At 54.4% G+C, this 23,989-nt stretch overlaps 1 protein-coding gene across 1 annotated transcript in view; it reads right to left on the bottom strand.

The window, feature by feature from the left end:
* Window positions 1-7,623: 7,623 nt before the first annotated feature.
* The window catches only part of GRK5 (G protein-coupled receptor kinase 5), a 226,895-nt gene continuing 210,529 nt past the window's right edge, over window positions 7,624-23,989 (bottom strand). Inside the window, exons 9-16 of the mRNA XM_052660814.1 lie at window positions 22,972-23,162; window positions 20,446-20,483; window positions 18,436-18,525; window positions 16,342-16,550; window positions 12,041-12,178; window positions 11,124-11,261; window positions 10,285-10,416; window positions 7,624-8,009 (exon numbers count right to left, since the gene is read on the bottom strand). Coding sequence (XP_052516774.1) covers window positions 7,911-8,009; window positions 10,285-10,416; window positions 11,124-11,261; window positions 12,041-12,178; window positions 16,342-16,550; window positions 18,436-18,525; window positions 20,446-20,483; window positions 22,972-23,162 — 1,035 coding nt within the window. The 3' untranslated portion in view covers window positions 7,624-7,910. The remainder of the gene's footprint in view (window positions 8,010-10,284; window positions 10,417-11,123; window positions 11,262-12,040; window positions 12,179-16,341; window positions 16,551-18,435; window positions 18,526-20,445; window positions 20,484-22,971; window positions 23,163-23,989) is intronic.

Here is a 23,989-nt window from a genome sequence, read left to right as displayed (position 1 = left end):
CATCTAAAGCATTTACAGGTGACAGTGTTGAATTTTACCTGAGCCCTGTGCTCTTGAAAAACAGTGACTTTAAAGGAATACCCCCTCAGCCTTTTGCATTCTGAAAACAAACAAAAAAACCCAAAATATCTCACTGCAAAGAACCTTCTTTTCCACATGACTTAGATATGACTCATGGATGCCCCCACTGTTTGTAAAGGACAAGGCCAGACACAGACCCTCCAAGTTCTCATCTTTGCCTCCTAAACCACAGCTGAAATGTTGGTCCTTACTGGGCCATCAGAGCATCAGTCCAGCTTTGGTTGTTTCTCTCCTTCCCCCAGATCCTGAACTCTGGCCCACCCTCAGCCCGAGCCAGCACGCAGCTCCTTGGAGAATACATTGGACTCTTGCTAAAGCATCCTCTTCTAGAAAGAACGAGGGTGGGGAAGTGGAGTGAGAAGAGGCTTGTTTACTCCCCTCCTAAATGAAAACCTCCTTTATACCCAAAACCTGAGCCCTCACAGGCCTCAGAGTCAAAGCAGCCTCTCTTCTGAGATATCGTCCATCCCTCTGTTGCAATGACCCCTTCTTTCCTCCTTTACAAGAACTCTTTTGGACAAAAATCTCCCCTCACTAACTCCAGACTTGTTTTATATTTGAGCCCTGGCTTTCTAAGTCAAGTCTACAAGACAGGCACTTTCAGAGAGGCTTGGCTTTTATTACCTGTTTCCCCACCCCATCCCCCATACCTCCCCCTTTAGGTAATTTTTTTCTTTAAGTTTTTGGCTTATCCTTTCATTTTTTCAAATATAAGGCAAGACAATAACACACTGCACCCTTGCTCCCATTTTTGGAGAACCAAGGCAGTCAGCCACATGCACCATCTCCATTTTTCATACGTGCAAGCCTCACCCAGGATGTCTCAGCTTAACAAGCTGTCCACAGGGAGATCCTGGGCTTCAGCGAGATTTCAGGGAGATGAAAGCACTTTGTAAATCAGTGGCCCTCAAAATTCTGTGTCCTAAATCACTTGGATAGCCTGTTACCAGGTCCCACCCAGAGCTTCTGACTCAGCGGGCCTGGGTGGGGGCCGGTGAGAGTTTGCCTGAGCTCCCAGGGACCAGACCTTGAGAAGCACTAGTGTGAGCCCCACTCAGGGCAGGGCAAACATACTCGAGTCTCCCTAAGACACTGATACCTCCAAGTGCAGGGCCTGAGGGGACATCGGAGGGAACGTAGGCCCTGGCTTGACTATAGACCTTGGCCTGACGTTCCAGTTTGAAGTTCTCTTCTCAACGGTCGCCCGTGGACCGGAAGCTTCTCCTGGGAGCTTGTTAGGCAGACCCTGACCCAAGCCTGGTAAATCAGGTTTACAAAGAACTCAGGTAAGGCTGTGCTCCCTCAGGTGAGAGGCACTGGCCTGAGTCTCCACACCCCCTGGTTTTTATCTATGGAGGAGGGGGCTGATGGCCCCTGGAATGAAGCTGAAGAGGGCAGAGGCTTTATCCAAGTTTTGACTGAGTAGGGCGAGCACTCACCCTCTAGCCAAACGAACGGGCCTCCTTCTTGTGGTCTCTCTGCCCCTACCCACAGCAGACCCCATCCGGGCTGTGTTTGGCTTGAGGGACAGCTGGACAAAGTGGTGCCAGGAGTCCTGGCCAGCTGCTGCCTGAGTGCCTATCCCCGAGGGCTGCTCTTTCCTTCCTCTGTAGAGTCTCCAGGGGTGTCGGGTCGGTCCTGTGACCCCACAGACTGTTCCAGAGGATAGCAGCCTGAAGCTCCTTAGTGCCTGGGGGTGTCCACTTGGAGCCTGGAAATGAACTAGTTGGAGGACATTTTGGCAAAAGTCACGAGGACACTTAGCAAATCCATGGCTGTCTGGAGTGAGGGAAGGGACCGAGAGACACCGTCTGCCCCCCGGCTCGCCCCGTCTACCTGGGAAGCGCTCAAGTTGCTGGGCAGAGGGTGTGGGTGGTAGGGGCAGCCTGGGCCTGAGGCTGGAGTTTCCCCCTCGGGCCCTCTGTCTGCCTGCGGGGCCAGCTCAGACAGGAGGGTTCATGGGACGGCAGGAGAAGGTCCCAGAGAAAATGCCGAGGCCACCGAGAGAATAGCCCCTGGCAGGGGAGGCAGGGGCTCCCCACCCCTGTGATGGACGCCTGTTCAGAGTCTCAGCGCGCTCCCTCCTCTCCTTTCTCTCCAGGTGAGGTCGCCTCAGACCACCAGGTTCCCCTCCCCTCCCCATCCCTATTGCTCACCAGACCCTGCTCCAGGAGCCGGAGGACAACATGACTGATTCCTACCGTCCCTGTGAGGCAAGCGGCTCAAGCCTTGACTCCCAGCTCAGGGCCTCCCTCACCAGGTGCTGGGGCTGAAACCAGCTCCCCTTGGGGCTGTGAGGGGCTGATGTGTGTGGGTCTAGGACCCCCACCCTGTTCTAGGACCAAAGACAGCCAGGGTGGCTGTGTCCTCCAGGACAGAGGCCTCTGCTCTGAGCATCACAGGGTCCTCTCAGGAGTCCCCCACCCCACCCTCTGCTCCTGGCAGGTGTTTTTCCATTTTACACATGAAGCCCCTGAGGCTCAGTGATAAGTGGCCACTCAAGGTGCTACTGACGGTCAGTAAAGTGTTGTTAGCACCCAAAGTGAAGGTCGCTCGGTCATGTTCGATTCTGCGGTCCCATGGACTATACAGTCCATGGAATTCTCCCGGCCAGAATACTGGAGTGAGTAGCAGTTCCCTTCTCCAGGGGATCTTCCCAACCCAGAGATCGAACTCAGGTCTCCCACTTTGCAGGTGGATTCTTTACCTGCTGAGTCACCAGGGAAGCCCAAGAATACTGAGGTGGGTATCCTATCCCTTCTCCAGCATATCTTCCTGACACAGGAATTGAACTGGGGTCTCCTGCATTGCAGGTGGATTCTTTACTAGGTGAGCTTCCAGGGAAGCCCACTTAGCACCCAAAATCCTGCTCATTGTCCTACAAGTCAAGCAGGTGGAGAGGGAGACTGAGAGGTCTTGGGGCCTAGATTAGGACTCTGGGTTCAGAGGCACAAAGGCCATCCTGCTGTGCTGGTGACCAGTTCTAACGTTTGGCTCTGTGAAGGCTGAAAGGCCAGAAGAGGCCCTGTCTGCAGAGCCCACCTCTGAGTTATGGCCTCTGTCGTGTATTAATAAAACTTGCCAGGGGAGGTGCCTCATCCGACATTGGAGTGCAAGCACTGACTCGGGTCCGCTCACGCCATCCTGCCTGGTATCATGTGGGAGGAACACTCTGGAGCCATCTGTTGGGTTTGGGATCAGAAGTCAGACAGCCTAGAAAAGGCTCCTTAGGCCCTGCCCCCTGGAGTGGGGCTAGCTGTGGTCAGGTCAGATGGTCAGTACAGGGCCAGCCTTGGGTGGGGCTGAACCATCCACTTGATGAAAATTTAACTCACAGACCGAAGCGGCAGGTCCTGGCATCTTGGGGGCAGTTGGCTTTGGCAGAAGGAACAGAACAGCTCAGAACGAAAGAACGCAGCCACGTTTTCATTAATGAATTTATTTCTCTTAAAAAAAAAAACAAAACAGTGGTTTGATCTAGATACAGCAGCACTGTGACATATTCGAGGAAACATACAAAGATTCAGAGCAGCAGGAGAACAAAAGCCGGTATCTTCAGGAACGACCTCCAAAACGGAACTATTTTTATTCATCAATGTTAAAATTTCCCTGAAAAAAAAACAACCTTTGGATACTAGAAGGATTATTATTTTTGCACTACCAACAGCCACAAAACTCTTCTAATTGAGAACACTTGCTTCTGATCTATTACAAAAATAACTTAGTGATGCACCGGAGCAAGACGTCTAGATTCTTCTTTTGGGGTGTGTCTTTCCCTCCGAAGGAGAGCTAGCGTTTCAAAAGTTTTAGCCACTGTCCACAGCACAAACCTTTAAAGTTAGACGTGATGAGCACCCACACCTGCTGGAGCTTGAAAAGCTGGGCTAGTTGGTTGTAGGTACAGAAGGGGTCTCAGGGGACGAAGTGTCACCATCTCGGTCTGTTGTGGTCAGAAAGACGTGAGCTCTCTGCCATTCGTGACTCACAGCCCTGTGCTTGGAGATGCACAAAGATTTCACATGCTTTCTGTACAAAGGCTAAAATGTTAGGAGGTCCTACTTCAGAGTGTGGAGCTAGAGAACAGGAGATGACCAGAGGGATTGCCCCCAGGTACACAAGCTCACAGCAAACGGAGAGGCGAGCCCAGCTTCACCCCGACTGGTGTCCCCTCTTCATATCTGGAGACTGCTGATGGTCGGCAAGGCAGCTGTTCCCCTTGGCCAAGGCGTAGGGTGCCAAGTTCAGGGGGCTGCGGGGTTCCCTCTGTATTGAGGTCTGGGTCAGCAGTTTGAGTGAGCAAGTTGGTGGGAAAACTTGGAGGGACGGGGGAGGACAGGGTGTGAAAGGATGAGGAGCTTCCGCGGTGAGCTGGACACCTTGGGATAGCGTGGACACCCCCTGCCTCTCGGAGGGCAGGCCCTCAACATCATCCGGGCTTGCTAGGTTCAAGGGCAGGTGGCCGCATCCCACCTGTGCCTTGGATGCCAAGGCTGCATCCCCACACGTGATCTCAGAACTCACTGCCATTTGCCCCCATGGGCTGCCTGAGAAGCGTGCATACACCAGACCCCACTGTGAGCTTCTGGGGAGCATGGCCTCTGAGACGGAGGCTCCCCTTTGCTAAGAGCAGTGCATTTCAGGAAAGAAGCCCTCCTGGGGCTGCTCAAGACAGAGTAACACTTGGCAACTGTGCCAGCCAGCTGCCCTTTCAAGAAGCCTCGTGGTTTTCAAAGTGATGATCTGGCCTAGAAAGATTAGAGGATGAGTTGTTGTGGGAGGTGGTGCCATCCTCCGGGAAGGTGGGGTTGGGTCTTTGTGATCTTAAGAGTGATATTATGGGAGAACTCCCCCACCAGGGGCTCGAGAAACACTCCTGGGTCATAGTGATCATGGCAGAGAGACCACCCCCATCCCACTGGGTACAGCGGCTTGTATCCTGAAAAGTGGAAGCAGACACGCTTTTGCGAGACCCTGCGTCTCTCGTCAAAGGCACAAAATCAGTGAAGGTCTGGTGAGAAGAACATCATGACTTGGAGGAAGAAAGGCTCTTCCATGAAAAGCTCCAGTGCAGTAAAAAGATTTAAATCCACTCACTGTCCAAATATGCCTCATCCTGGACAGGTGGGTGGTAGGAAGTTTTCTTCTTAATTAAAAAGAAATCTTTTTAAAAATGCAGCTATAGAAAACAAGCCAGAGTAGACGCCTGTGGTGGGGGGTTGGTGCAGGGTCGGGGCATCCAGGGGCAGGACCTGTGGGTACCCCGAGGGGAGGGGGCTGACTTTCAGGCACTATTCTAAATGAAGATACCCCTTCTCTGTACAGAGCGATGGGCCTAACCGAAGAGCAGGATTGCAAAGGCCAGCGAGTCTGACTCTGTGTCCTCTGGGCGCTTGGGGGCAGGTAGTGACTGTGAAGGAAGATGCCTGTGAGTCTAAGAGCCACACAAAGCTCTGTGCTTTCAGCATCTCTGCTCTCACAACGCAGAAACACACTGATTCATGTTTTCTTTCTTGCTCCTTGAGGATGCTTAATGCAAACCGACAGTGCATTGGCTTTGAGGTGCAAAGAGACGGACTTCTGCACACCAGTCGATTTGGAAAAGCTTGGGTCGCTGTGAATGCGGCAAAATGAATGAAACTTCTGGACAGGAGGGTGGTGGCGTGGGCTGGTGACTATCCCAGCGGGATGACTGTCCCTCTTTCCGTTAAGAAAGGAAGGTCAGTCCGAGCTTGAGGATCTTAAAATACTGGTCAAAGAGCTCCACTTCCTCAGCAAAAATTCAGTATGGCTGTTTGTATTCATCTTGTACTCAGCCCAGGAAAGTGAAGGGAAGCAGCCTTGGAGACATGAGCTGGTCTTGAAGAAAATAATACTGTATTAAAGGGATGTGAGGGAAGCCCAGCTGTTTCCTGGCTCCTCTTTGCTTGTAAAATGGCCTCAAAATGGTCAGTTGCAAAGGTCAGGTGCCTGTCTAGCGCCCAGACCCAGTGGCAAGGTTTGGGGAAGGAGCATGGGAACTGCGCACAAGGCTGACACACTGGCTTCGCTCTCTTCCTGAAACCTCAGGCTCCAAAGCTGCCTGGTCACCTAGAGAAGTTACGTTTGGGAGAATCGGAAGCCCCATGGGTGGCCTGAGGCAGTGGTTCTCACACTCCGGGGTGCAGCAAAATGACCAGGCAAGTTTTCTGAAGAAGCGGGTTCCTGGACCTACTCCCAGAGAACCCTGTTCTGTGGGTTTGGGGTGGAGCCCGGAATCTGTATTTTGATGAGAGACGTTGCAGAAGGAAGTACAGGGCCCACGGTGGGAGGAACCCGGGTAGCTGCCTGGTGGTTGAGACCAGGTCTGACCGAGGCCAACTGGGCAGGCAGGGGAGCATGGGATGCTGACCTTTCACCCTGTCTGGGAGGGGAGGCAAAGGCGGATTTGCTCCTTGTCATCTTGTGAAGGCAGCAGGGGAAGGCTGGAGGCAACCTGGGGCTGGACGGCCATGCTCAAAGGGCCCTTTAGAGGCCCTGGGCTGGCAAAGCCACCAAATCCTCCTGGGGATGCTTGTGCCTGGAGATTTGAGATACCCAGTTAATACGTGCCTCTGCCCTCCCTCGCCCAGAAGGGACGGTGAGGCCTGAGCTTCTTTGGTGGCCCATCCTCTCCCATTTGCTTGGAGAACCAACCGCATCCATCCATCCATCCATGTCACCTGGGCCCCTCGAAGCTCTCCAGACCCTCTGATCTGTATACTCAAGGGATGTGCCTGGAGGCCCTGGGCAAACCACTCTCCCCTCTACAAACCCAAGACCTCTGCCCCCTGATGTTTCCATGGGCTGGAAGGGCTGGGGACTCTTGGGGTTCCATGACTACTTATCTTTGCTATGTGTCTCTTTAAAATAGACTAAAGTGATCCCGAAATGCAAGACTCTTGAAAACATACTGGCTCCAGCAGTCAGAACCTGCTCAGAAAGAAAGAGGCCCAGACACCATTGTGCTGAAGACTCTCAGCTCCAAGTACTGGCTGCCTTTCAGAAGGAAGAGGAGGCCGAGCCTGAAGCAACGGTGCATCATGCGCCCCCAAAGGGAAACTGCATGTTTTGATGGAGCAGACCTCAGGTGACTCCATGCACCCAATTATTCTGGCTGGGGGTGATGTCCCAGTGTGCCTTTGGGCATTTAATTCAGATGGTTACAAACCAACAGAACAAGGGTGCCAATGGTGGAAAAGCTTATAGAGATGGATACAACCAATCCTTTAAAGGTGAAGTGTGGATCATTTTCTACATTTAATAAAAACATTTTCTCATTTGAGGCTCTGGAAGTCTTGAGTCACATTTTTCATTGCTGTTGTAAATTCCCCCCTCCCACCAACCCCCTCTAAAATGTCTTAAAACACATGGTTTAACAGTGGCTGCACAGAAAATATACACCCTCAAAGTCTGACTTTCTTTTAAATACAAATATACAAAATGTAAACTGAGACAATAGAGAAATTTACAAAACTTTTCTTTAAAAATAATAAAGACAAAATTCAGTTCTAGTTATTAGGATGCTATTAAAATACGTGCAAGTTGTATCCGATTGGATTTCTATTGCAATGTTCGCCAGAGACACGTCCAATCCATCTCGGCTCGAGGGCCGCCTCCAAACACAGACCTGAGTGGAAATCTCTTTGAGGAACTGGGAGGCTCCCCATCTCAGGGGTGGGCGGCCTCCTTCCCCGGCTCCTGGAGGGCTTCCCCGCCTGCCCGCCAGGGTGGGAGCTCCTCTGGTTGCAATTCTGCTTCTAAGAAGAAGGGTCCAGGCTGGTCCCACAGTGGACTTCAGGCCAGAGCTGCAACTAGCTGCTTCCGGTGGAGTTTGAACTCACGTGGTTTGAATTGATGTGGTGGTTAAAACTGGTCTTGGAATTGGGTGAACTCTTGGAATTGTTCTGATGCTGGGAGGGGGGTGGTGAGCAGAGAGGAGAGAGGGAGAAAGAGCAAGTCAGTCATTGCAGAGTCAGGCCCTGGGGCCCTCGCCTCACAGGGGCCTCGGAATCTGAGCCGGATAGGGGCTTGGGTGACCAGCCCTCCCTCTTGCTTTCTGCTGCCTTCGTTTTCCCCCCACAGGCCTAGGTCCACAGACCACCCTGCGGGCAGAGGGCTTCTCCTGGTGCCCAGGAGAAGCTATGGAATTCACAGAAGACCAAGGTAGGGAGGAGGCGGTCCCTCTATATTAATATCTACATGGTTAGACCTGCTGGCCTGGAGTTAGGCTGCCAGTTCACACCCTAAATGTGCCACTTCTTGGCTGCGTGACCTTGAGCAAGTGTCTGACTCCCCTCTCAGCTTCAGTTGCCTAGCCTTTGTAAGGTGGGGTAGGAGCCACTTGGGCCCGGGGCTGTTGGAAAAAGGAAACAAGGCTGTGTATACAAAGGGCTCTCTTGGGTGCCCGGCTCCAGAAACATGAGCTGCTCATCCTTGGTACCCCCGGCAGTCTCTCAGCATCCCATCCCAGGAGAAGAAAGTTCCAGGCGTCTGCTCCTGCTGTTGGTGGTGTTGTCGGGCACGTGCTGAGGCCACTGTTCTCTACCCCACTAAGTCCTCTTCCCACCCCGGGCAGCGAGCATCTCCATCCTGCATTTTCCGGTGGGCAAACAGAGGCTGGGAGAGGGTCAGTGAGCTACCACCCAACCAGGAAGGGGTCAGGGCTGGATTTGAACCCGGACTGTGAGCTTCCATAGCAAACGCCTGTCCCAGAATCTGGGGCTGTCCTGGGGCGCTCGTCCATGTCAAAGATGGAGGTCATTTCTATCTGGAATTTCAATTTTACTTGATGGAGGCATTTGAAAATTATATTTTTATAGTAGGCGGAGATGAGTATGTGTGGAATAGGGGGTGAAACTCTCATGAAGTTTCTAGATAAACCTGCAAACTTTGGCCCTCAGTCTGCATTTTCTCTCTGGATTCTGCCAGATCCATGCTCCCCACCCTGTTATCCCAGATCCTCTACATGGGCTCATGGGCTGCGTGACCTTGAGCAAGTTCCCTAACCCCTCTCAGCCTCAGTTTCCTCATCTGTGAAATGGGGTGATGGGAGCACTTTCGGGGCTCACCCTCCGTTAAGGTCCCCAAAGGAGGGATGCAGTTTTGCCTGCTGCTGCACCTTAAGTCCTCAGGTAACAGTCTGGCACGAGTAGGTTCTCAATACATACTGGTGGAACGAATAGCTGAATGAAGGCCTGGGGTTTTATGAAGATTAAATAAGAGATGCCTTCAAAAAGCACTCGGTGCAGGGCCTGGCCCACAGTGGAACACCACAAACAGCCACCTCTTCCCTGTTATTTAAGCAGGAGGGAGGTGAGACGCTGAGGGTCTGGGGATAGAGCTGCACCTGCCTTCACCTCTTCTTCCCCCTGGGGAAAGGGGCTGCTCCTGTGGGCTGGGAGAGAGGAGAGTAAGGAACCAGGGGCCTCGCAGGCCTGGGGATGGGACCACGCCTTATTAAAGGGCCAGGCCAGGAGGGGGCACTATGGTGGCTAACCCCTTCTTGGTGGCAGGGATGAGGGTAGGGGTCTCTCTCGAAGGCCTGCCTGGGACATTTCTCCTATTTGGCCCCACCAACCCTTGATCCAAGACCAGGCTCTGAGAGAATACCTTTTCCTGAGGGACAAAGTCTCCTCTGGCTGCCGGCTGGAAGGCCCAGCATCAAACTACAGGGCCCCTCCTCAGGAGCCCCGAGGTTCTGTGGGGATCGCCTCTCCCACACCAGGTACACCTGTTCTTTGTCAAATCTTTGCATGCATAACTGGTGTCGCCTTTACAATGACTCTCAACCAGGGACGTTTTGTCCCCAGACCCTGGGGACATTTTTGACTGACACATGGGAGTGGATGCTACTGCCATCTACTGGCTGGAGGCCAGGGGTGCTGCTAAACCCCTTTAGGCAGAGGACAGCCCCCGCAACAAAGAATAAACCCAACGCATCAACAGCGCTGAGGCTGAGGAACCCTGACAAAGGGTGAACTGTGGGTTTGCCCCTCTGCTCTGGGGACCCCATCAACCAGTGGGTTTCAAGGCACTTCGCACAGGTTGCCTGTCCTTCCAGGCTGCAGCTGCAACCCCCTGTCTCCCCAGCCCGCAAGTTGGTCTCAGTCCTATGGAAGGGTCAGGCCTGGGTTCCTGGAGCTGAGACCAGGGCATCCAGGTTGGGGTGGGAGGCGAGGGTCTCACCTGACGCTTAAAGAGCCTCTGGAGCAGCCCTTTTTTTGGCGGTTCTGGAGGGTGGCTTCGGTTCAGGTCCGGTGAGAGGGTACCATGGGGTCCGAACATGTTCAGCTCCTTAAAGCACTCTGTTTCTATCATCTAGAGAAGTGGTCAAAACACAGGCAGGGTGAGGGGCTGTCCAGGTCATCCCGGGGGGACAGGCAGCCCAGCAGCCTGGCCGTGGACGACACGGTCCCAAGCCTGGTCCTGCCAGGCCCTCCACTCGCCCGGGCTGAGACCCCGGCAGCTCCCCGCCTGCCCACAGCCTCTCCCAGACCGCCTGGTGAGCCGTCCTCACTCAGAAGACAGAAGCTGGCCACAGAGGTTGGGATGGAGGCGCTCATCTTCCAGCCACCCTCAGCTCCTCCTTCACCCCAGGGCTCTGGACCGTCCCACTCCAGGGCTGCAGGCCGACCTCCCCATCGTGTCTATCTCCCGTGAACCAGCTCGGACTGGGCTCCATCCCCCAGTGTGCAATGCGGTAACGGGAGCACTTTGCTGGCTCACCCTCCACTAAGATCCCCAAAGGAGGGATGCAGTTTTGCCTGCTGCTCCATCTTCAGTCCTCAGTCCATCCAGACTCCATCATCCCCCTCGGGCCGCCAGCTGCTGCCCGTTTCCCAGCCACGCTTCTCCAGAGTCATCTGGACAGGCCTCCTCTCCCCGCCCTGCCAGCTCCTGACCCCGCACCATGCCACCGCCCCAGTTTGCCCACCGGGACACTCCCCTGCCTCGCTGTCCCTTTCTGCCCTCGGAGCAGCCCCGCCCCCACTTTGGGGTGAAGTCAAGGACCCCACCGTGCTCACCTCGCTTTGCCATGGGATGGGCACAGAGCCCGTGGAGAACTTGGAGTAGAAGTCGTCGTCCGTGTGGTCCAGGTTGACGCCCTTCACGGTGGAGAACTGCTCGATGTCCAACACGTCCTTGCAGTACACGGCCCGGGGCTGGGGAGGCAGGGATTTGAATGGGGGCCGGGAGGCGGTGGGGCAGGGGTGGTCTCCCAGGGCCTTCCCCCTGCCCTGGGAACCTGGGCTGCCCTGGCTCAGTGGGACCAAGGGGCCCCCAGTTGGGGTGATGAGAACTCAAGGCCCCTTCCTATCATCACTGACCCACACAGGCTGTGACGGGGGATGTCCCCAGGAGGACCACTCTGGCCCTTCCCACAGCAGAGGCCAGTCAGGGGTGGTGGGTCAGCATGCAGGCTTGTCTGCCACACACAGCCCTGGGCGGGGGTCCCAGCTGTGGTGCTTAGGCACTTTGGGAAAGTCACATAACCCCTGAAGGCCTTAGTTTCCTCGCCTGCAAAATGGGGACAGTCGAGGCACTGGGACTTGAGGCTGTCAGTGCTGCTGCGGGCCTGATGCTGTAACCCTGCTGATCTCTTTCATCTCACTTGTCCACCAAACATGCTCTGGGGCTGCAGTTCAGGGACTCACAGAGACAAACCGGGCCCTGCCCTCTAGGAGTTCAAGGTCGGTGGGGGAGGGCTCCCAGGGGCTCTAGGAGCCTGGGAATCTGGAAATGAAAACTTTATAGAGGTGATGAAGCTAGGATGGGTGAAGAGAGACCTCCCCAGACCAGGCGATGCTCTGCTACTGGCAGATGGGAGCCACCCCCTGCCCACGGGTCTCAGCCCCTGGTCCAGGGTCCCTCACAGATGTTTAGCAAAGTCGAAGGTCGTAAACCAGTGCACAGGCTCAGTCCAGGCTGGGGAGCTACTCACATCTGGAATAAAGGGGGGATCCAACATCCCGGCCTCTAAGCGCTTGAAATTCATGTTCCTGAAGAAGGGGTGTCTCTTGACCTCCGCAGCCCCTTCCTCCTGGCAGCCCAGCCTCTGCTTCACATCTTTGGTGAGCAGCTGCAGAAGGAGAGTCCCATGAGGACACGCCAGGTGGGGAGCCTTTCCTCCTGCCCAGAGGCCCGAGGGGTAAGGGGCTTTGGAGAGCCTGTGATCACCTGCCTTTCACACAAGAATCCCCGAGCCATCCCGCGCCAAGACATCCCTTCGCTCACGTCCACTAGGCCTGGGCCACCCCAGGTTCCCATCAGACACCGCTTGACCCTGATTCGGGAGGCTCTCCTGAACCGCGGTGCGCTTTGTGGTCCCAGGATCCCAGCATGCTCAGATGCCTGGAACCCTCAGGAGAGCAGGAGTCCTGACTGATTCTGCCCATGACTGCATGTCCAGTGCCTGGTGCGTACTTGGCACCCACTAATGTCTGCTGAACTGGCATCCCCTCTTCTGCTCCAGGTAAGCTACCAAGGGCAAAGACTGGTCTGTGGGTTCTCTCATTCGTTTACTCGATTTGTAAGTGCATTGCAGACTTGCACCCAGGAGGTGCTGGGAGATGGGATGCTGAGGGTCTGCTTCAGCAAAGTCACGTTAAGAGGACCCCAGGGCAAGGCACATGCGACACCACGGTGGCAAAGGAAATGAGAACTGGCTGTTAGCTGAGAGATCAGAAGGTGGTCTGGGGAGGGGGCGTCTGAGACAGGCTTTCAAAGTGGGGAGAAGGCACTGGAGGGACCTGTGACAGCGTAAGCAGGGCAACCTTGGAGGACACTCATCTTTGAGTCTGAGGGAAGGATGGGAGTGAGAGATGGGTCAGAGTGAAAGGGACTGGCTGGGGAGAGTGATGGAGGGTCCTGAAGGCCAGGTCTGGAGGTGGGATTTTAATACAGAGGTAGTGGGGAGCCAAGGATTGTTGGCGGTGGAGGAAGGTCCTCATCACAAACAAAAGGCAGGATGGAAGGTTATTAGGAGAGGAAGGGGCTGCAGGAACAGACATGCCACCAGACCAAACTGGAGGAAGGTATGAATGAAAGATGGGGAGGGGGGAGGAGGAAGGGGAAGGGAGGGGGAGGGGCGGGGAAGGAGGAAGGGGGAGGGAGGAGGAGGGGCCGGCCCCTCATCTTCACGACTGCAGGGCATCAGCCCCCTCCCCAGTCCCAAGGGAAGCCTGTGCTTCTCTCTCCTCCCCGCCACACTGAGCACTCCACCGTGTACACAGCTGGAATCTACTAAGTGTCTGCTTCAAGACGGAAATCAAAGTGGGCAGCTCGCACCTGGGAGGGAATCCACCCCTTTCTTTTACCAGTGTCCTGGTGCTCTCTGCACATGCTCATTCTAAGAGGCAGGGGGCCTCCTGGGGTCCATGGTCTAGAGAGGAGACTTGCTGGGACGGCCCTCCCCCCAAACTAAGGAATGAAAGGCCTTGAAGGGACGAAGCTGTGAGATAGCCGCTCACAATGTTGCCTCATTCGGTCTACCGACCCCCCAGGCAGGCTTGGCCCCATGGACTGGTGGCTCGGGGACACTCCTGCTCTTCTCCTGGGGCTTTGCTTGTCTTCGAGAAATCACAGAGGCTGCAGGCCCCAAAGGCTGCAGAGGCTGGCCAGACAGATGACACAGGGAGGGTAAAAAGGTGAGGGGTGGGCTGCGTGGGCCATGCCAGGCTGTCCCTCAGCTCCTGCCAGGCAGGAATGTTGGCAGGTGTCCAGGGCTTCTGCTTTTTTCAAAAGAAGCCAGAAAATCCAGGTTTTTATGTGACTTTGCCCCATTTAAAAATCCTGACAACCCACTATTCACTTTTTTTCTAAAACACTGTTCAGCTAAAATAAACACCCAACTATATGTTGCCTGTTTGCAAGCTGGGCATCAGGTCAAGAGTTCCCAAATATTATATCAGGTATAAACCAGGAGAAGCAAGAGGGAGAGATGCTGTGAGTTTAGGTGGATGGGGCAGGCAGAGAGGGCTTCCTGGAGGAGGATGACTAGAGATGGGCTGGAAGGATGGGTGAGACTGAGAGGGATACAGGGCTAGTGGGGAACGAACAGTGCTGGGACTCAGCAGGGGCCTAATAAAGGTGGGGGCTGAGGTCTGGGCTTAGGGACTGGACCCAGGAGACAGGACAATGAGATGCATCCCCTTCTGGACCACAGGGGCAGTGGAGGGGGTTTTGTGGCTGCCAAGATGGAATGGGGGCTGGGGACTAACTTTATTACTGTTTGTAGAAAAGTCTTCCTCAGCAGGTGGGGGCTGGAGCTGCCCAGGGCCTCCGTGGTCTCCTTACAATTAGGCCCTGCTATGTCCTGAGCCTGGTTGTCCCTTGGTGGTGACAGGGCGAGCCTGGCTGCCAGACCAGATGGGTTGAGGTTACGGGAATGGAAGTCCAAGATCAGACTTCCAAGACCTCAGGGTCATTTTCAAGGAAGGAGAGCAAGACCAGAGGGCTCCAGAGGTTCTTCTAGCTGAGAAAGACGAGGGGACCTTGGTTTTGACATTTGCACCTATGAGCCCAGGTTTGCCTGGAGCTCCCGGCTCAGCTGCCGCCTTCCCTGTAGTGGCCCCCAGGGGGCAGCAGAGGAACAGCAGTGCCCCGGAGCCGATGAGTGTGGGCAGGCGCCCCTCTGTGCCTCTCTGTCCTCTCAGCGGGTCCCCTGTTGCTCTTAGAGTGTCTCAGAACGGCTTCTCTGAATTCCTGACCCTGACCCAGGGCACTTGCTGATGCACTGACCTTCCGTCCCTCACCCAGTTAGGTCCCAGCGGATAGGTACCTAGTTGCAACATCAAGTATTGCGAGCTCCCCTTTCGACCCCCAGGTTTCAACCATTCCCCTGCCTCTTGCTGCCTTGCTCCTCTTGTCCCTCTATCCCAGCTCTGGCTGCCGTGACTACCTGTCTCCTTGGGGGCCGCCCAACTGCAGGCTGGCCCAGGCGTGTGGTCCGGGCATGTGTTTGCTGTGTACACGCCATGCCTCCCTCACGGCCTCTCACACACGCAAATGACAGATCTATGGTTCCTCTTTGGAAGTGGTCAGATGGCAGCTCTAGGCCAACTCCTTCTCCCCGTGCCTCTGTGACGTCAGACTGAGGCTGGTGAGAGGAAGTGGTCAGGCAGCGGGTGGCCGGCTCCAGGAGGGCGGGCTTCTGGGGGCGGGAGCGAGGCCAGATGGCTCCGGGGCCCCTAGCAGTGCAGCCTCGGGTTTTCTAGAAGCAGAACTTCGCTACTTTTCATCAGTTTCCCAGGCCTGCCTTTCTCTGGACCCCGGCCTGGCTGTTGATGTTCACATTTCAGACCCTGAGGGTCAGATCCTGGTCTTGCTGTTCTAGTTGCAGAGCAGAGGAAGGGACCTGGGGGTTTGCAAGTGCCAAGCGCTGGGCACTCAGGCCCTTTCTGTCCCCGCGTGGCTGGTGTTAGAGGGTGGCTGGCATTAGTGGGCAGCTCCCAGCACAGCAGTACTGAACCCAGAGGGAAGAGGGCCCTAGGGGGCACAACTGGGACTCGGAAGCCAGAGAGCCAGGCAGGGAAGGAAGCAGGCCCGCCGGAATCAAGGAGAAGGGCCTCAGTCCAAGGGCGGACTCTCTCCAGCTTCACTTTTGAGGTCCTGCCACCTTATCTTCTATCCGGCTTCCAGCCCCCCAGTCTGGCCCCTGCCCACCAGCCTGACTAAAGGTCATACCTTGAGTGAGCCCTGCCTGGGGCTGGGTCAAATTCTCTATCCATGGATGCTGTCACTCAGGACCTCAGCAAGTGTGACCAACACTCCATGTAGTGGGTGGAAAACATGATTAAATGTTCGAAGGCCGAAACTATCACCACCCACTGCCTGCAGCCCCTGGCCCCAGAGCAGCACCAGGGACCCAGAGCTGGATGAAACAGGAGGCCCAAGGTCAAGGGTAGGGGCTGTCCTGATGCCTTTGTATCTTGGGGGCCAGCTGGGAGCATCCCCTTTCTCCCCCATGCTGACCTCCCCCCAGAGCTGGACATAAGGGTGCCTCTCCTTGCTCACTGCAGCCCCCCTCCCTTGTCACGGAGCCACCCTGCCCCACCCCAGGCCCCCTCCTGGAAGCGTCTGTCAAACACCCCAGTCCACAGACCTTGTGGCTTCATTGCCCACACCCTAGCATGCCCTGCCCCTGCTCCCATCTGCCTGTTTGCTGTTCTCGGCTAGGGGCCGGGAGGGGAGCCGGCACTGGACACCGGCCCTAGGGCGATGTCTGGCTCACCGGGAGCTCACCATTTTGCAGATGGACTTGGCCTCCTCGGAGAACTTGTGCGAGTACACCTCCTCCGTCTCCAACACCCGGCGGTCCACCTCCTCCCGCTTTACCTTCTCCTTGCGGCCGCGGAAGGGCGACTGGCCCTCGATCATCTCGTAGATGAGGCAGCCCAGACCCCAGTAGTCGGGGCTCAGGCCGTACCTCTGGTTGTTCAGGACCTCTGGAGCTGGGGGCAGAGCAGGAGATCCAGGGGACGTGAGAGACAGCTGGTGGTGGGTCAGAGCCGGGCACATGAGGCCAGGACTGGGATGCTAATGGGGCCTCAGGACATCCTGCAACTAGGAGTGATGGTACTGCTCACAGGAGGCCTGGGGCTCCAGGGCTGGAATCCCTTCCCGCTGCTGACTCCTGCCCACCAACTGCTAGAAATACCTCCTCTTCCTGGGAGCCTGCCTTGGTTGCTCTTCTCTGTGCTCCCAAAGGACTCTGACTATGGCTTCAAAAGCCTGACCATGGTGGATGGAAACAACCCATTCCCTTGACATCTCCCCTGCTAGACTGTGAGCCACCTTATTTCCTGCTGTGCCTGATAACAGGTACGATGCCTGGCGTACAGTAGGTGTTGCACACATATTCCTTTCAAAGAATGAAAGTGTGTCCACCCAAAGTAAAGGTGACTTTAAATATATCTGGAATTCCAGCAGCATCTCACTATGACTTCCCTAACACTTTGATTAAATGGATTATAGATTCACCAGAGAAGTGCAAGAGAAGATAGGCAGGCCACATACATCCAGGAAGGCAAATGTATCCACACGGGTGTGGACACTGTGCATGAGAAGATGACACAGACGCCCAAGCAGGCACACACAGAGTGCACAGATGGATTTATCTATCCATCCATCACCCATCCATCCATCATCCATCCATCACCCATCTATCCCATCCATCCATCATCTATCCACCTGTCATCCATCCATCTATCCATCCATCACCCATCCATCCATCATCTATCCACCCATCATCCATCCATCCATCACCCATCCATCATCCATCCACCCATCATCCATCCATCTATCATCTATCCATCCATCACCCAACCATCCATCATCCATCCAGCTATCTATCTATCCATCTACTACCCATCCATCCATCATCCATCCATCCATCATCTATTCATCATCCATCCATCCCATCCATCATCTATCCACCCATCATCCATCCATCTATCATCTATCTATCCATCCATCACCCATCCATCCATCATCTATCCTTCAATCCATCGTCTATCCATCCATCATCCATCCATCTATCATCTATCCATCCATTTATTAACCTGGTCTCCATCATCCATCAATTATCTATCACCTATTGATCATCTATCCATCTGTCCATCCATCAGCATCCACATAGGTATACATACCTCTGACATACACATAGACACATACCCCATGGGTCCCACAATATCATGCAATCTGAAAAGGATCCTCTGACACCAGAGTCCAGAACTCTGAGCGTGGGCTGCTGGCATGAGCCCAGAGGACGACAAGTGTCCCCATCCCTTGGAGCTTTCTCGAGTCCCCTGCCTCCTGGGGTGAGCAGGTGGATGTGTTTGAGGTGTACAGGAAGATGCCCAGGGAATATTCCTATTTGGTAGGCAGACCCCAGGGGACCAGTGTAGCTCCAGGGCAACGGTCTCTGAGAAGGCTCAGGGGACACAGGGCCGGAGCCATGGCTGGTCCCTCCTTGGAACGGGGCTTTGTGACACTGTAGGTGGTGTGCTCCTCCCTTCCAGGCCCTTCCTAGTGACCTCCCCACTCTCAAGGTCACTCTGAAAGGCTGTCTGCCAGTTCTCCAGAACCCTACTACACCCACACCCCAGGCAACTCTGTGTGTCGGCTCTGAAACTGCCCTGGGAGGGGTTTGGCTTGAGACACAGGTAGGGCTGGAGGTGGGGGCTGCAGAGCTCAGTGTAGTTGACACCCTGGGGCCCCAACACTCCCCCACCCTGGCTACCACTTCCTGCCTCCCACACGACTACTCCGCACGTTGCACAAAGAGGCCAGCAGCTTCGAGGGCCCAGCTCAGGGAGGAGCCACGCCTACACTCACCCATGTAGCCAACGGTGCCCACCCGGCCGCGGATCAGGTCTCCCTCGGGGATCTTCACGGCCAGGCCCAGGTCCGAAATCCTAATGTGGCCTGATGGGGGACAGCAGCGTCAGCGGGTCCCTGGAGTGGTCCTGCGGGCATCTGATCCACCCTGGGCAGGGCCCTAGACTTGCCGTGGGGCCCTCGCCTTTCATTTGTCCCAAGAAGAGTGGTACTCAGTTGGCCATTCAGGGTGATTGTGGACCATCGCGAGAGTTAGGTGTCAGAGGTCAGGGGTAAATTATTACTTTTAGGGAGAAAAACATAAAGATGCAATAGGACCCCTGGATTCGGCTAGATGATGGCAGACCAGCCTCATAAAATGCCCTAAGGGGCTTCTTGTAAGGCTAACATCACAAAGTTTAAGATGCCTTGGCTTGATTCTGGGATTGATTCATGGGAAAATGTGAGATTCTCCTGACATTTTGCAACAATTTGCTTAAGGGGAAAAATCACAAAGCAACTTGGGAGGCAACTCCCTGTTCTGCCTTGTTGGTCTTTGGGGTTGTTTGTTTCCCTTTGGAGAACCTGCCGCCCAGACCAGCAGAGACTGGGAGGTGGCATTGGAACTCCCGGGCCAGAACTGACCCTCAAAAGGCAGAGATGACCCCGTGCTGAGAGTGCGCCTTGGCACTGTCTCTTCCAGCGGCCAACCCGGCAGGGCCATGGCCTCATCTGACCCTGCAGGAAGGAACACTGACCCGCTCCCCAGCCTGGATTTCAACAAGGCCCAAAGCAGGGAGCCCCCCCGCCCGCCGCCTGGAGAGGCTGGAGCTGAGTGGAGCCCACTGGCTCAGTGGCCCCCAACAAAGGCAGGAATGGTGTGAGGCGAGAGAGCATGCAGATTCCAGCTGTTGGGTGACAGATTGGTGGTAGGCACAGTTCTGAGACCAGCAGGGAACAAGAACCCCTGGGGGCTCTGGGTGCATACACAGAGGGGCAGTGGGCCCTGAGCCCTCTGCCTGACAGCATCACACTCAAACCTCTTCTCCAGGTCTTCTCCCTCCCCTTCCCTCCCCTTGGCCTGGGATTTGCTGGCAGGGAGACCTAGTTTCAGGTCTCCACTCCCCACTGATATTTGTGGGGGGCCTTGGAGAGTAGGCTCCTCTGAGCCTCAATCTTATCATCTGTAAAATGGGCACAGGGTCAACTGGCCCTGCTCCCTCTGTAAAGACAGGACAATTCAGTTAGATAGAAGATGCGACAACCCTTTCCCAGGTGTGAGAGTCAAAACAGTCACGAGGGGCTCCTGTGGTGGCTCTTTGTTATCGACGTGTGTGTGCACAAACACACATGGAAATAACAACGATGGCAGCCAAGTAGTGACACCTAACATACAGCTGGCTTCCCTGGTGGCTCAGATGGTAGAGTCCAGCTGCAACGCAGGAGGCCCGAGATCAGTCCCTGGGCCAGGAAGATCCCTTGGAGGAGGAAATGGCAGCCCACTCCAGTATTCTTGCTTGGAGAATCCCACCGACAGAGGTGGTTGGTGGGCTACAGTCCATGGGGTCGCAAAGAGTCGACAGGACTGAGCGCTAAGCACGCACGCATGCACGCACAGTTGGTAAAACAACTCATCAAGGTATCTTGTCAGAACCTCAGCTCCCCCCTCCACCATCTGAAGAAGGCAGGGCAAGGCCCACTGTTTCCGTTTCACAGACTAGAAAGATGGGGTGAGGGAAGTGTGAGAGTTAGATGTTTGCCCAGAGTCTGGAACCCTCCACTCCTCACTCAGTGCTGGTTCTCTCTCTCTCCCTGTCCCCCACCTGCCACTGCAACAACTTGCTTAAGGGGAAAAATCACAAAGCCACATCCTTCTTCGCCAAGTAGGAGCTTTGTCCACGCCCTCTGCCCTCCCGTGGAGCCGGGTCAGCATCTCTGAGTCTCCGCTGGAAGCCTCCTGCTCCCTTTGGGTTGTGACGCTCAGCTACAGAGCAGGAAAAGGATCCCCAGGGCCGCTGCCGGACTTACCGTAATCGTCTAACAGGATATTTTCAGGTTTCAAGTCTCTGAAAGGGAAAGATCACCAGCGTGTGAGTGTGAGTGTTCTGGGTGGCAAGGGCGCACCAGCATCTGTTGTGGACCCCTTTGAGCTACTCAGGCCTGAGTATTCCCTCCCCAACTCTGGGCTCAGGAGGTCTGGTCTCTCTCTGGGTCAAGACCATCTTGGGCTCACGTCTCTCCCTCCGGTATTAATTTAAAACAAATGCTGTTGTTTGCCATAGGTATCCTCTCGACTCTGGAGAGTGACTGAAAAGGAGTTAGGCAAAGGTTAGTCCGTGCACTGAGGGCCCCTGGGGCTGGGAGGTGACAGACCCCTCCAGGGATGGGAAGACCTCGAGGTCTCCGGATGCCCTGAAGGCAAGAGGCAGGCCTGGGAATGAAGGGAAAGAAGTTACTGAGGATAAAACCCCAGCTGTAGAATTGGGTCAGAGAATTCTAAGGGAGAGAATGGTAACCTCCAGAACAAAGACCCCCTTTGGGATGGGGCCCCCGGGAAGCCTGGCACTTTCCCCAGCTCCAGCTGAGCCACAGCCTGGGAGAAAGCATAGCCACCAGGCACAGCTGTAGACGCAGCCACCTCCTCCTGTCTCCAAGGTCTCTCTTCTCTTTACAAGACACGGTCATGCTCATGAGAAAGAGAACCTTTCCACTGTAAGGGGGAGAGGCAGCAGAAGTGTCTAGTTTTATTAATAAAAGCTTTTCTCTGTGAATTAAAGAATAACCAACAGGATAGGGTGTGTAACTTGGGTAAGCCATTGTGCAGATGCCACACATGGCATCTGGAATGAGGATTTGGTTCTCAATCAACTGGCTTTGCTCATTACACTGAGGGCAGCTGTCCTCATGGGGAGAGGTTCATGTGCCCAAATCCAGTGATGCAAGCTCACAAAGTGACAATTGGGGTCTGTATGTGGTTACTTATTACAACATACTTTTGTTGCCATTGTTATTAATTTCCATGCTTTTGATGTGCTAACCCTTCCAAATAAGGGCAGGAGACCTCATTTCAATTAATCGGCCACCACTGACCACCAGGTTGGAAAGACAGCTGGCTAGTGGGCACAGAACCCACACCCACAGAAAGGCTATGGCAAGTGGTCGGGCCAGGGAGGCACTGTGGTTCTCTTCCTCCCTAGTATTAATAGAAAGGCTAGAACTTGGAGGGATGCCTTTTCTTCTTTTTCTTTCTTTTTTTTTCAAGAGAAAAACAATCAAGTGGAGGATTCTTTTTTCAACCCTTAGGGGAAATTTTCTGACTCTTCTCACTTGAATGAAAACAAAACAAAAGCATAAATTGGGAGATGTGGGGGGCGGGGGAAGGGCATGTCATCAAGACCATTCCTCCTTATTTTCAAAACCTTGGGCTCCCAAGATATTCTTAGCCAACAGCCCTGTGACAAAAGTCTTCAAACTGGGGGGTGTGTGCCCAGTGAGGGTGGGGGACGAGAGAGTCACCCATGTGTTGGGACTTCAAGAATATGCATTTCTAGGTCCTTAGCATCAAAATGCCTTGTCCTGGCATCTTACGGGATCTCCCCTCCCACCTGCCCTTTCTCAACAGCTCTTCTCCCAACCGACAGAAGAAAAGCAGGTTCCTCCCTACTCCTGCGTATTGCTATGGTGCCCAACTCCACGGGGTCCCAATCAGAAGTGGAACCTACTAATTATAATTATAAGGGCAATTCAACAGAAGAAATTACTCTAACACTTAGAGCCTTATGGTCAGTGAGAATTTTTTAAAAAATCTTATCTACATCCATATATTTCAGAGCGGAATGCTGATCATTGACTTTTACGCAAAAAGTATATTACAGTAAAATAGCAGTCTCTGGGGGCCGAAGGAAGCAGAGAAGGATAGAAAATTCCTCACCATTAAAGAGTTTTCATGCATTTTTTCTAGTTACATGATGGTGGAGGTCAATTTGCTACAGCAATTAGATTCCACTGGATACCTTTAGACATGTGATGTCACTTGAGTTCAATTTAAAAACATCAATAATACTAGCCACTATTTTAACATATGATGGACTATTTTAGGTGTCTACTTAGAACATATGAGGGCACACAGATTTTCAGAATTCTTGGAGGAGGCCTGCGAGAAGAGTCTGAAGGCCACTGCTCACAGAATCTGGACACGTGGTCCTGGCGGGGGGGGGGGAGACCGGGGTCCATTCTGATGCCTGCTTCAGTGGGGATCCTGCAGAAGTCCTGCAAGGGTTGGTTCCGGATCAGACCACCAGGCTCCACTCACTGAGCTTCCTGGGTACTGGGTGGGAAGGGACCAGTGGCCCAACCTCATCGACTCTGAGGGAACACCTGGCCCCCACTAAGCGGTCCCCCTCCCTTTCTTGGTTCCAGGGTGGGAGTCTGTCTGACTCAAGGGCAATGACCGGGCCTCAACTCAAGGGCAAGGCTGAGAGACCAATTCAGAGCATGGAAGGGTTGGCCTCACTTGCTCAGGCTCAGATGGGGGACCCAGGGTCGCCTGCTCACCTGTAGACAATGTTCTCATGGTGGAGGTCCTCCAGGCCGCACAGGATCTCTGCCGCGTAGAACAGGGCGCGCTCCTCCTCGAAGCCAGGGTTCCCCATGTTGTAAATGTGGAACTTCAGGTCCCCGCCGTTCATGATGGTCAGGACCAAACACAGTGCGTCCTTGGTCTCATAGGCATAGGCCAGGTTGACCTGGGAGCACAAGACAGCCGTGTGGTGGGGTTCCAGGGACCCTCACATCTGCTTCTCTTCCTCAGGGGGCCTTGAAGCTGGGTGGGAGGACTAGCATGGGGAGCTGCAGCCACTTCACACCACCCCCTGCAGCCCATTGCTGCCCCTCCATCCCATTCGGCAGTTCCAGGCAAGGAAGCAGAGTCAGAAGGGGCAGCTGGCCCCTTTCATGGGTCCCGACAGGACGGTGTCTGTTGCTTTTAAGTCACAAAAGCATGTGCGTGCATCAGGGGGTTAGAACTTCTGTCCCCTTTGGCCATCCCCTTACAAAACCCGCCAGTTCTGGGGAATGCAGGCAGCCTGGGTGGATGGTGCTGCTTGCCATCAGGCACAACTGGTGAGGGTGTAACTGGGGGAAATGCACATGCTCTCTGACAGAGTGATTCCTCCACCAGGAATCCATCTTCCGGACATCCCCACAGAAATACGCCAAAGGGATGTTGAAGGATGGATGGACCCAGGGCAGCCTTGTCTGTTGTGGTGCCTTCAAAACCAGAAGTGCTTTCTACCTGTGGCTGCACAGGTCACGGCCTCTCTCCTCCCTGTACACAGGAATGGTGCATAGCTTTAAAAAAGAGGCGCAGCTATCTGTCTGGTTATAGAAGATCTAAAATTTAAGGGGAGCAATGCTGCAGGCTAAGATTTGTTACAAGATCCCATTGGCTAAAAATAATACAGCCTGTATATGTATCAAGTGAAGTGAAAAGTCTCTGTCATGTCCCACTCTTTGCAACCCCGTGGACTATATAGCCTGACAGGCTCCTCTGTCCATGGGATTCTCCAGGCAA

The sequence above is a fragment of the Budorcas taxicolor genome, chromosome 23 (assembly GCF_023091745.1).
Source record: "Budorcas taxicolor isolate Tak-1 chromosome 23, Takin1.1, whole genome shotgun sequence".
Classification (NCBI taxonomy): Eukaryota; Metazoa; Chordata; class Mammalia; order Artiodactyla; family Bovidae; genus Budorcas; species Budorcas taxicolor.
The sequence above is the reverse complement of the archived record's forward strand: the minus strand, read 5'-3'. Positions and strand labels throughout refer to the sequence as shown.